At 49.9% G+C, this 12,827-nt stretch overlaps 1 protein-coding gene across 1 annotated transcript in view; it reads left to right on the top strand.

Moving 5' to 3' along the window:
• Window positions 1-12,827, top strand: part of LOC119431023 (egalitarian protein homolog) — a 327,683-nt gene that overhangs the window by 76,454 nt on the left and 238,402 nt on the right. Inside the window, exon 2 of the mRNA XM_037698491.2 lies at window positions 7,571-7,682. Within this exon, the coding sequence (XP_037554419.1) occupies window positions 7,571-7,682 (112 nt within the window). The remainder of the gene's footprint in view (window positions 1-7,570; window positions 7,683-12,827) is intronic.

Raw genomic sequence — 12,827 nt, 5'->3', positions numbered from 1 at the left:
AACTGAAAGGAGCAGTGCAATATTCCAAGCAAATATAATCTTTCTATGTAAAAAAATTTGTGAGATATAAAAGAAAACGTTAACCCCTAGTGACTAGCCCTAGCGCGATGCCAAGGTTGACTCCCAGCCGTCTTTTCGAACTAAACTCGACTCGCTGAATGGCGGCTGGCAAATGATCCCGACGAAAGGTTGTTAACACCCTGCAAATAAGAACTTTAGGACATGCAGTCTATCGGCACACTGCAGCTTTGAAGCAGTTCGGCAGAGAAAGCAAAATTCCGGTCAGAATTCTGGCAGACTGAAGTTGTCGGCCACGTCAGTGCTGCTTCTTAAGTCCAAAAACTCGCATGCAGATTGTGGGGTCTCACATGTGCTCTTGGGACAAAGGAACGACACATAGTAGTGCAAACAATCAAAAGGGCATTTATTGCACCTTTCATACACTAATACATACTAGCCGAATTACAACCAATTGAACATTCACACGGGCGCGCGACAAATCAAGGAAGTCCGACTCACCGCGACCCGATAGCGAGCGAATACGTTCGCCCCATGCTATGACACCATCGCCTAGTCGTTCACGTGTACAGTCACGCGAACGGTGGCGCGCTCGAACGATCCGTGTTCGTCCATACCGGTGTCCCGCTCTAAGCCTCGCGCGACGGTCGCGCGAAGCGGGCCGGCGCACGCGCGAAGCGTTCGTGCGTGTTGGTCGCCGATCCCCAGCCAAAGAGAGAGCGCCTCCGACCTTTTTCCCCCAAGTGACCCCGCCGTTCGGTGGCGCCAGCCTCGCGACACTAGCGCAGCATCGCGACACTAGCGCCATCTCTCGCAACGCGCCGCAACCACCACCGGGCTTAGCCACGCAGAGAAGCCGGACTACAGGAGACATGCGGGGAAAACAACATCATGGGACGCGTGAGAATCGCGCATCCCCACATCCCCCCAACCTTAAATCACTACACATACGCCGGCGAAACATGTCACAAGGCCTATCAACGCGCGCGTCGCGAACAAAAGTTAGTACATGCGACAGTGGCGCCGCCGAGTAAATGTCCACGCGTTATCCGCAACGTGCGAGCCGATATTGACTCTGGGGTTCACCGCTGGCGTCCGTTGGTCACAGCACCACGTCTGCAGATTCGATGGCACGACTCCAGCCCAGGACTGCGGAAACGGCGACGCAGAAGTCGGCACGAGCAAGCGTCGCTCGCGCCCTGCTGACGAGAGCCGCAGTAGCCGTTGGTGACTGCCGGCTCTTTTCCCAGCCGCCGAGGGTTGCGAGCCGGACATTGGCGCCCGCCGAAGTCGCTGCGCCGAATTGACCACAGGCATCTCCAAAGCCTGGGGTAGCTCGATTGTAGTCCGGGGCAGCAGCGCTGACGATGTGCAGGTGACAGCAAACCAGGGGTGACTCCGCTCACGCTGCGTACACTCAACGCACTCGACAAACACTAAAGTAGTGCAAGGGAGAGGAATTCGGCATACGCATCGCCCACGTGGTACGATGTTCAATTCGGCTAGCAAAAATTTCGGGTGGCATTTCAGATGCTAAGTTCACGTGAACAAAGCTTGTTTTTTTTTAGTCGAACGAGTAATTTCAATTCGTGCGAGGCGAACTAATGAGGGAAGAAAGGTGCGACATCTCAGCACCACGGTCCACCAGGTTGTGTCCCTCAACGTGCGACAGGCGGCTTTGCTAAGCCTTAGGCCTAATGCGTCGCTACTTTTGACAACAACCGGCATCCAAAAAAAAAAAAAAAAACAACAACACCCAAAATGGGCACAAGAACAGGCAGCCGCGAGGAGACGTTAGCTCTGTGAGGTGGTCCTACTCCGCTCGGTGCACACAGCATCCGAGTTGACGGCGCCCACCGTCCCAGACGGTGTCGGAGCGCCCGGTGCCAGGCCGCAATAGGCTCCCTTCACTGGTCAGGCGGCGCAGCGATCGGCTCAGCCGTCAGCGCCGCCGTGTCAGTTCCGCGAAACACCGAGGCGGCCACTTCTACAAAGGCAAGCTTCTGCGGCGCTGATTTGAAACAAGTCGGGCGTTCTAAACTGTGGTTTTTAAGGCAATTGAAAACATTGAGGCCCATTTTCGAACACCGACACTCGAGAAAGGACATCAACTTTACGACAACAACCATGTATTTCGTGTCAAAAAAGTAAACAGGACGGACATCGCAGCAAAGTCCTTGTCACGACAAATAAAGCACGTTCACGACGTCGAACTCAAAGTCTTACACTGTCCTGATTGCGTCGCTGGAGCGCAGATTGTACAGGGGTCAGGGCCTCAGTCAGGCGCTTGCTAGCGCCTTTAGTCCTGACCCTTCTGGTTTTCTGTAAGCAAACTGGAGAATTTGTGAATAAAAAAAAAGTAAGTTAACAAATAAATAATTTATTCCGCTTAAGTGGGCAAATACGGCCGTAGACGTTTTTCAACTTTCATTTGTAGCTTCCGTATCCTGCGAGCGTGCCTTGCTTATCACATTTGTCGAGGTTTTGGCGAGTTGGAAGGTAACTTGAATGATTCTTTATGGAGCTTTTTTCTCCGTTGACAAAGAGCCTCGAGCATATTCTGGTGTTGTCATTCGGGCTCCAGTGTTAGAGGCCATCACCGGAAAAGGCCCTCTCCACGGCCGTCGGTCGCGCCACTCAAAATGCTTTAGTACACTCTAACACAGCGCTGAACGGCCAGCTGCGAACAGCTGTTCACGTCCGCCATGTCTCCTAGTATTGAACTTCATAAACCGCAACATAACAGAGAGCAATCAGCTGACACTAAGCAACACCAAGACTGAACAAATGTGTGCTAGCGTGCGCGAGAGAAGTGCTATTTTGCGAATACTCGATGTGTGCTGCGGTGCACTCCAGCCTTAGTTGTGTTGTTCTAAACGCGAGAAAACGTCGGCATGAATGAGCCCGGTTTCAGCCGTCGCGTCTTGATCCAGGCGCATAAAGGAGCTGCACGTTGGCTTATTAATGCACAAGAACTACAGTGCGTACAAAGGTCCAACGCGGAGCGCTTATAAGCTAGATTTGACACATAACAACCACTGCGCATTTGTTTTGGAGCGAGACTAGCTAAACAATTAACCAAACCAATTTACAACAGCGGGAATCAGATCACGCGTGTTTATGCAGTTGTCGCTTTATTGTGCGTTTTCATGGATGCAGCCTTGTTTTTTTTTTCATTTTTTAATTTTGCTTTAGCGTCATAGTTCAACAGAAATTCGCAAGAGCGACTCTTGACGGCCCGAACCACGACGATCCACCTTCAGCCGCCGGGTTTCTCCCCACATTCTTGAAGGGAAGCGGCACAATTTGATGCCGACATCCCCTTCGCGGTTGTGAAAATACCTAAAGCAGCAGTATATGCGCATGTTATTTTTGTTCACACTTCTCACGGAGGAGCTGCCGAGTGGTCGCGGTGAATCCATTGAAAAATCTGAAAAGGAAGCATTCAGGCGCGCCTGAGCGCAGTACTACAGTGTACTAGAAGGGGGCAGTGGGCTTACTCTGCCGCTGCTCTGACGCAGTCAGCGTCGCATTCAACAGGTGGCGCCACTGGCAACTTCAATGGAAGCTTTGCTTGCAGAAGCTTTGATTTTCCTTGCGTTTCTGACGGTTTCAGTTCGAAGCAGTTCACACTCTTATTTGTTTTTAATTTTGGCATACTTGACAGTCCTTACATATCTTTAGCAAGCACTATATTTGTTTAGGCCACATGATATTTGCCATAATAGTACCTTGTGGAAAAGGAAGACTGCTACTCTTGGGCTTATGTGGAAGGGGCCTTCAAATTTTCCGAATTATCGGGCAATCGTAAAAAAAATTGAAAGAAAATTTTGAATGAAAGGGACGGTGACCAAATATACGGTTTCATGCCGTGTCGACCTAATGTAAAATTTTGTCAGACAGACAACAGTGCGCACATACTACCCAGATGGCCGGAAAAAAAAAAAAAAAAAAAAACATCAGGCATGCTAACCAGGTTTGTGCCTTTGCTTAGCCAAAATGAATTTGTATATATGGCTTAAATATTTCATTGTTGCACTTTAGTTGTTCCTTGCTTCACAGTAGCCTTCTGCGTTTATTATTAACCATCATTACGCTGGCACACATTTATTAAGTCAAATCAGGTTGATGTTTTCCATAAAGAAATGGAGGGAGGCCTGAACAAAAAGTGAAAACTAGTTCACTTGACAATTAGGCTCAGGCCTGTGCTTATGTACAGCTATATAAGGGTAAGCAAAATGAAAATAACAGGGCTGTTGCTGACACAAAGCTTTTATTTGCAAGTACAGCAAGCCATTGTTTCATGCACTTCAACTCATAAGCAATGGTTCAACTTCAGCAGCTTGGTCCTCTGCCGCTTTCCTGCCTTGTCACAGTTAATTTCTTTCACATAAAAATGCAGACGTGTGACAATGTAAAAACTAATTATTTTAGCTGTGAGGCTAAGAGTGTGCACATTGCAGCCAACTTCGAGGGGAAGCTTACTCTTAACAACTGCCAGCATGTCCATAACGCTGTCAGAGTGTGGCTCACTCTGACAGAAGCATTCTGTGAAAAGATCCTCTAGCTTTTTCACGAAGCCGTACAGCTGACTGGAGGGATAAAGGAGGCCTCCTCGGTCACAGAAGTTTGTTAGCCGGGCATGAAAACTTTCGCCTGGTGGCGTCATAGTAAGCAGCTTTATGCATTCTTGGCATTTTGTGCTGGAATTGACAATATACTCCCGCGCAACATAGCCCGCAATGTGTTAAGTGAGTCTCTCGAGTCGCTTCTGGCCACGTGCTGGTTATGGTCGTTTGAAACCCGCAGGCCCGTGCAATGCTGGGGCACCACGTTTTGTGTGGCCTCTGTGGCAGTAGCGCTAGCAGCAGTGTGACTGCACTCATTTCGGTCACATGATGCTTCGAGATAGTCAACTTCCAGTAAGGAGCCCAGTGTACCTTCCTCGCAGTTTCCTTCGCTAACTGACCTAACTACACCATAAAAAGAAAGACAATTCAGTGATCAGGAACTGCGGTGGACATGAGCACAAAACGTGGCTCGAAATGGAGCTCGCATACTGCGCTCGTGTCGTCCAGGGGCTTGTCAGCTCTGTGGAGGTTTTTTTCCCACTCTTCCCGCCTATTTTTTACCCTTCGGGACGTCAAACAAGGACAACTTCGGCCCATCCTTCACATAAGCATAGCCTGTTTGGCACCCAGGCGCGTAACAGTGATTTTGTCGATGCCGCGGCATGGCTCAGTTACTGCAAGGCATACTAATCTCTTGAAGGCTATGTGCGAAAAAAAGACGTCCACAAAAAAAAAACAAATAAACAAAAAAAAAAACAAAAACAACGCAGCTCAGCAACTCCAACGAATATGATCGGGCACTGGGCAGCTGCGCCGTCGCACCCACGCTCCATTGAAACTGACGCCAGCGCCGCCGCTCGGGCTATCGGAGAAGCTCATATCTGTGACATTCGTGGAGCCGCCGCATCGCATAGCCTCCGCCGGAGAGTAAGCCCACTGCCCCCTTCTAGTACACTGTAGCAGTACGGACCAAGGTGAAATGGCGGTGAGGGCCTACTCGCGGGTTCTCACCGCCGCTGCTAGGTGGCGCGACATGTACAGCCAAACTGCATTGCAGGGTGCCTATACCAGTCAGCCCGTAGCGGCACCCGTGGCCCGCGGCCACCCGGCTCCCTGAGCCTCGACTTCCGAAGTCAAAGATATAGAAGCTATTTACATAAGAAATTCGGACCACCCACGAGGCTTCCGTACTCACTCGCTTCAGGCTTGCCAATGCTCCGCGGGCGCTAGGCCTCGCTCTCCCAGGATGCAGACCACGTGGCTCTCGTACCGACGAGTGTACTTCAAAACACTCGCGAAAAGGCTTAGCATGTCGAAAAGTTCAAACACGCTACAGCAGTAGCGCACCCAGGATCTCAGCCAGGGGGGGGGGGGGGGGGTTGACAGTTTGCCAATACCATCTAAACAGAACTAATTTCGATTTATTCACGGGAAATTGTCAAAAAATGCGCTTTTTGCGAATGTGCAGACGATTGCACGTCTTGCATCTTAGTTGCAGTACTCAAATGCGTAAGGAAAGAAAAGGGGTTAAACAAAAGGGGGGGTTCAGTCGGCCTCAGGGGGGGGGGGGGGGGGGTTACAACCCCCGAATCCCCCCCCGTCGGTGCGCCACTGCGCTACAGCAACCGTCGCCTCGCTCAAGAAAGCACACCGCCGACACTAGCGATCAAAATCCACGCTAGGACTACGCTTCGGTTGAAACATTTCGAACCGAGCAAAGCTGTTAAAATTATCGTCCGATGCCCCAAGAGCCCCACGCTGGGCGCCAGATGTGGGGTCTCACATGTGCTCTTGGGACAAAGGAACGACACATAGTAGTGCAAACAATCAAAAGGGCATTTATTGCACCTTTCATACACTAATACATACTAGCCGAATTACAACCAATTGAACATTCACACGGGCGCGCGACAAATCAAGGAAGTCCGACTCACCGCGACCCGATAGCGAGCGAATACGTTCGCCCCATGCTATGACACCATCGCCTAGTCGTTCACGTGTACAGTCACGCGAACGGTGGCGCGCTCGAACGATCCGTGTTCGTCCATACCGGTGTCCCGCTCTAAGCCTCGCGCGACGGTCGCGCGAAGCGGGCCGGCGCACGCGCGAAGCGTTCGTGCGTGTTGGTCGCCGATCCCCAGCCAAAGAGAGAGCCCCTCCGACCTTTTTCCCCCAAGTGACCCCGCCGTTCGGTGGCGCCAGCCTCACGACACTAGCGCAGCATCGCGACACTAGCGCCATCTCTCGCAACGCGCCGCAACCACCACCGGGCTTAGCCACGCAGAGAAGCCGGACTACAGGAGACATGCGGGGAAAACAACATCATGGGACGCGTGAGAATCGCGCATCCCCACAAGATACATTAGAATCTGTAGAAATCCGAAGTTTTTTGGCATGAGGGACACATGACGCCAACCACACCCTTTCTCCAGAGGCACTTTAAAAATCTGCATGCAGAGGGGGAAAAAAAATGGAAGCCGTAACTGACTAAATAACCCAATAAATGGCACTAGCAGCCCTAGAGCACTCGGATACTTTTCACTTATTCAACTCAAATGAGCAATAATTGTATTACTGAGAATGTTCTGGCGATGAGGAAATGGCGCCAAAGCTGTGGTTGGTCTATCTGCTTGCAATGATGCTGCATGGCGACATTGCGAAGGAGAGAGCAAGGTATTTTTTGCTGCTTTCAAAACAAGGTGCTGAATGCAGTGCAAAAATATTTGGCTCACCAGAGCCTCATGAACAGATATTCTTATTGTGTTCAAAAAGTGTTCTCGCAGGAGTGGCACATATTTAAGTCTCGATTCTGGAGCATGGTGGGTCACATTCCACTGGTGTGTTGTTACCCACCATTGAGTTGTGCTCCTTTGAAAGAGAGAGGTGGCGCCACGATGACCAATAACTCCCGTGAGCCAGTGTTACAGAGCTGGCAAAACCCCTGTCTAGATGCTTTTACATCAGTAGTCCTCATTTTGCAGGGAGTTTCGGGACTTTCTGGCGAAGCACTCGGATGTATTTGTGGTGAAGGAGGAGCATGTGGTGCTGCGCAGCGTCCTCCAGAATGCTGCCCAGGGGGATGCAGTCATCAAGGTGCGTGCACACCAATTGTTCCAGATGTGTGATGACAATTGAGTGTTCGCAAAAAATTCCATTTATTTGCAGGAAATGTTTCCACTGCCGTGTACTGTGGAGATGAATTTGCACTAGGCTCACCCAATGAGCGACAGGCAGGAAAGGGTATGACACTCTCGCACAGCATAGTGAATGCTGCAGATTCCAACCAATGTGGCTGGTTGGTCACACAGAAAAATGCACTTTGTTCTGCGCCTGTACCGATAGCATGAAAAATTATGGGAGCATTATTCATAAAAAAAATGAGGGAAAATGCGTCGGGTCTGTGTCCTCATTGATACTGAAATGGGACTGTTTAAACACTGCGTGAAGCTGTGGTTTTTTGCGTAAATTTTTTTCCCTTTCCTCTTTTCACTTTGTTGTGTCTTGTTTGTGTATGGCAATGTCTTGGGAAGTAGCGTGTCAGTTATAAAAATGGGCAGCAACAAAAATTCCTGAGCTGATAGCACCACGTTCCTGTCATTGTTATGCCTTTCCTGTTCATTGCAGTAAGGTGGAAAGTTAGAATTGATGCATTCTTTGAATCAGCGCAGAAAATGATAGCATCACACACAAGAAGGAAGGACACAGTAGAGGCCTTCTTTCTGTTTGTTGATTCAAAGAATGCCCTGCTTATTGCTCTGTTATGTAACAAACATGGGTTTATCTCTCTCAGTGCAACAGTCACGGCTTGCAGGTCAGGGGTAAAGGGGATGGAGCCGAAGCTGGACCTTTAAGACCCCTTGGTCGAGGCAACACACTACTTTGGCCTTGGCTTCACGTAGAGGGCACACCCCGGTTTCACCCATCTGGGCGAAATCGGCAGTTGCCTTCTCCTGTCCTCTCCATCCTTTGTCTTTCACCATCAGTCTTTTCTGTTTCTCCTCACTTTCTTTTACTTCCAGTTTTTCCAGGCAGCAATAGTTAATCTTGTGTTACATCACCAATCTAGGAAAAACACAGGGAAAGTGAGAGATGGAAATTCAAGACGATGACTGGGCCGAGGAGAGCATATGTTGCCAAGACAATGCCACTAACGTTGGCTTTCACCTTGTTCTCGTTTTGCTCATGACCAATCTAGGTTATTCATATTAGGTTATAGTAGTGGCGTAGAGCTGGCGTTCGCACAACCTATCATTTACAGGTTCTGCAGCATCCCCTCGTTAGGCTCCATGATGGGTGAGGGGGGCTACTGCTGAAAATCAGTCGACATTTATGGCCACTTCCTTTCCCATGCTTTCTGATCAAACGAAAAGGGAGTGCCCCGAAGAAGTCAAATTTTTTCGGCCACCAGAGGAAGAATTTCCCCCGCTGTCACGTAATCCACAGTGAGAAATGAGAAGAGACAGTGAGATTCATCTCATCATTTCTTATTGCAAAATGTTTGACGCTAGGTACAGGCCCTTTTATAGCTACGGAATTGGCTAGTGGTGACCTCCTCTTGGAACTCCATGATAAGGAACAGCATGAAAATGTATATAATCTAGTGTCATTGTGGGATGGTACAGTGAACTGTGATTCTATGCCGCACAGTAAACAGCATCCATGACTGCAAGCGCAGCCCCTCCGCTACCTTGGAAACTATTCAATAAACTTTAGTTGTAACAGTAAGTGAGTCCTGTCCGCATTGTTTCTTTCCGTCCTTGTTCTGCTCGACACAACGTCATCCATGGTGTCATTTCAGACGACTTGTTGGAGCTTGCCAAGGCTGAACTTGTGCAGGGCTAGAGTAAGCAGAATGTGATTAATGGGAAGCAAATTAAGATGGAGCGTGATGGCGAATAAAACCTAACCAAGCATCTTATTCTCACCTTCGGCTCAAGTGTGCTTCCCGAGACCATTAAGCAGGGTATATACAGTGCAGTCCACTTATAACGATATCAAGAAGAACGAAAAATCCGATCGTTATAACTGATCATCGCTATATCTGGACTGCTGCTAAACAAAAAAAAAAAAAAGACGAATAAATATATTTTCAAGTCCCGACACCAAATTTGCCACTTGCGGTAAAAAATCGACGTTGTAGAAAGTGGGCTGGGGAAAAACAAAACGTTTATTTGTACCTCTAAATAGCGTCTCGATCGTTAGGCGCACTGAAATAGAAATCTGCGCTTGCTTTTGCAGAAGTTTCGGACTCACAACCGCCGTGTGCATCGCGTCCAGCTGCTGCGGGTACACTGGCGGCTATAATTTAGCGTGCGTGAAATCAAAGCGACTCGATCGACGACATTGCACTTTGGTTGAACATCGGCACTTTGGTTGAACATCGGCACTTTGGTTGAACATCGGCACTTTGGTTGAACATCGGGTCGGTGTAAATGACGGGTCATTGTCAATCTCGTCGTCACTGCCGCTGCTGTCGGGACAACGATCGCCCTGGTGGATAGCTCTTCGCAGAACGAGGCCTGCACTACTTGCGCTTAGAAACTCCTCCATCGAAGCACCACCTATTTCATCGTTAGTAGCGACGTGCTCCCAGAGTTCGCTAATGTCAGCGGCTTCCACCGTGTAAGTTTCATCTATGAGTGTTTCGTCCTGGTGCACAAAGCCCACTTTTTAAGTTGATCGGCATGGCCACTGTTTCTTCGTGGCACAAAGCCCACTTTTTAAGTTGATCGGCATGGCCACTGTTTCTTCGTGGTGCTCCCAGTTTTCATAATTGTCGATATCATCAACTGCGCAAGCTCGTACTTCTTTGAGTCTTGCTAAATTTGCAGCTTCGCCTCAAAAGACAGAGACACGGCTTGGCACTTTGTCGGCGCACCTCCCACTCCTTCCACGGCGAATTTCCGCACTCGCAGAGAGCGGGAGATTGTAAAGGTAGCGTAGGCCGCGCAGGCACCGCTCGCTTATCACTTTCTTCCCCCCTCTCCTCTCCTCTGAATGCTCGCGCGATCGCCGGCGACACGGACGCGAAGCAGCTGGCACCATCTTGTGCACGCTGTGCCAACTTTCGATGCTCTCCGTGGCTTCGTTCCCAACCGACGCGGGATACGCTGCGCGGTAATGGCGGCAAATACGAACTCGCGTAGGCAAACTTTTGCCCCATCTTAAGAACAGGCAACTTAGGAATGCAAATTTCACGATTATTCTGCATGAAAAATGCTGCCCAGAAGGAAGATTTCGATCGCTATATCCGATATATCCGATCGTTATATAGTGTAGACCGCTTATAACGTAAGTCGCCGGAGTCGCAAATATCCACACTATAAGCGGTGCCGCACTATAACCAAAGCAACAATTTTCAAGGCCCACACATATGCAAAGCATGTGCACCGAGCCGCCACCTGTATGCGACAGTCGAGGAATGTGGCTAGAACGTTCGCATTCAATTTACAGTCGAATCTCGTTAATTCGAACCAAATCACGTGGTGGCGCCTCCGACCGGCATTGCTCCGGCACCGCCGAAGAGTAAAAGCTTAGGAGAGACCCCTCTATGTCGCGCGCGAACAAAACCAAAAAAACAGAAAGAAAAACGTGGCGGAAATTTCACCCTCTCTCAAATGGCAAGGTCGCCGGGAACATGCCTGTATGTGCCGACGTCTCAGCCACGCTACCGTAGTCACGCGTAGAAAATGGCAGTGAACCCTTCTTTCTCCTTTATGCTTCCTCTACTTTCTAGTCACGTGTTGACCTTGCACGCTGCGGCTACGGCGCAGAGGGAAGCTGCGGCGCTTTCCCGGGCCGGCCAACGAAACTGCCCACGCCGGCAAACGCCCGCTTCCCGATAACGGCAGAAAACGAAACTTCGGGGAGCTGGCGCCGGGCCGGCTGGAGCGGCGGCGCCTGCACGGCGGCGGGCGCGCACGGTGACAGTTGAAAGTGAGGGAGCTACGAGGGAGGGCGAGGGGATCCACCGAAGCGGCGGAGTTGCCGAGGCGAAATCCGCTTCCCTGCCGCCCTCCTCCCTCACATTCCACGGTCTCCGTGTGCACCCTTCGCGCCCTTCGCCGGGCTGTGCCGGCGCCGCCTGTTCTCTGAAGTTTCGTTTACTGCCGTTATCGTGAAGCGAGCGTTGGCAGTTTCGTGGCCCTCGCTCGCTATGCACACCGTTATATTTGACGACTCGCACTCAAGATTCTGGTTTCAGCCTCACTGGCTGTTTGTTCGCACCACATGCCCTTCTCCTCCACTTCATCTCTTTCTTCCTCGAACACTCCTTGGGGCGCCCGTTTTAGGGGAGCGTTCGCCGTCTCCGCTGACTTCCGTACTCTCAGGCCGCCGCACTGTAACCGGTATTTCGTTTCCCGCAACTGCACTATAAGCGATGCGTGTATACATGGAGTGCTATGGGAAAATTAACGGGAGTCTGAAAAGACCGCACTATATCCGGTCCTGCAATTTAAGCGGTTAGGTTATAAGTGGTCTATACTGTATATGGTTTTTTTTTTCTCATAGCCCTAATGCATAAGTTGATACTCTTAGGTCGACTCATCGTTATAACCGATATATCGTTATATGTGGTATCGTTATACGTGGACGGCACTGTAATCATTCGGATAAGATTGTTCATCCCAATTACTATCCGACGCATAAAATGCCAAAGATTAAGCCACAGTTTGTCGAACTGTCAAAATTGATTGAGTTGTGCTAAATGCCCACAAACATCCATCTGAAACATGCGATACCACTCCAGACTGAGTGAACTGTGGTGGGGCGCAAGCTGCATACTTGCGATCCTGCCCATCCTGGAAGAAGTTGCAGTCAAAGAAAACGTATTGTCACATTGTCGTGACGGTGGCCACTGCGGCGAGTCACAAAAGTAACCTCTTTATTCACATCACAGTGTGTTAGTGTGCGTAGAATGGCTTGAGGCACACTACATGGATGACCTTAGGTTGTACACTGTGCCCCTGTGATTGAGTGACACCGTCAGGCGCAACCTCATAGTCAAGTGGACCAAGACGTCGGAAAACTGGCATGACGCTCATGACGCTGGAAACAGAGTATCTAGGGGCCGAAATAATGTTGCAAATGTTTTTTACTTAGTCCATGACACTGTATAGGTGTCCAGACCCATGCACGGTTGCCAGGCTAGTATTCTACGTAGGTTCATCGAAGATTCTAGTGTCAGGTGTCGGTCCTTTGCTGGTTCCTAGTGTGCGGGTGGGCAAGTTGTCGGGC

Source organism: Dermacentor silvarum, chromosome 10, assembly GCF_013339745.2.
Source record: "Dermacentor silvarum isolate Dsil-2018 chromosome 10, BIME_Dsil_1.4, whole genome shotgun sequence".
Lineage (NCBI taxonomy): Eukaryota > Metazoa > Arthropoda > Arachnida > Ixodida > Ixodidae > Dermacentor > Dermacentor silvarum.
This window is presented reverse-complemented; position numbering and strand designations above follow the sequence as displayed.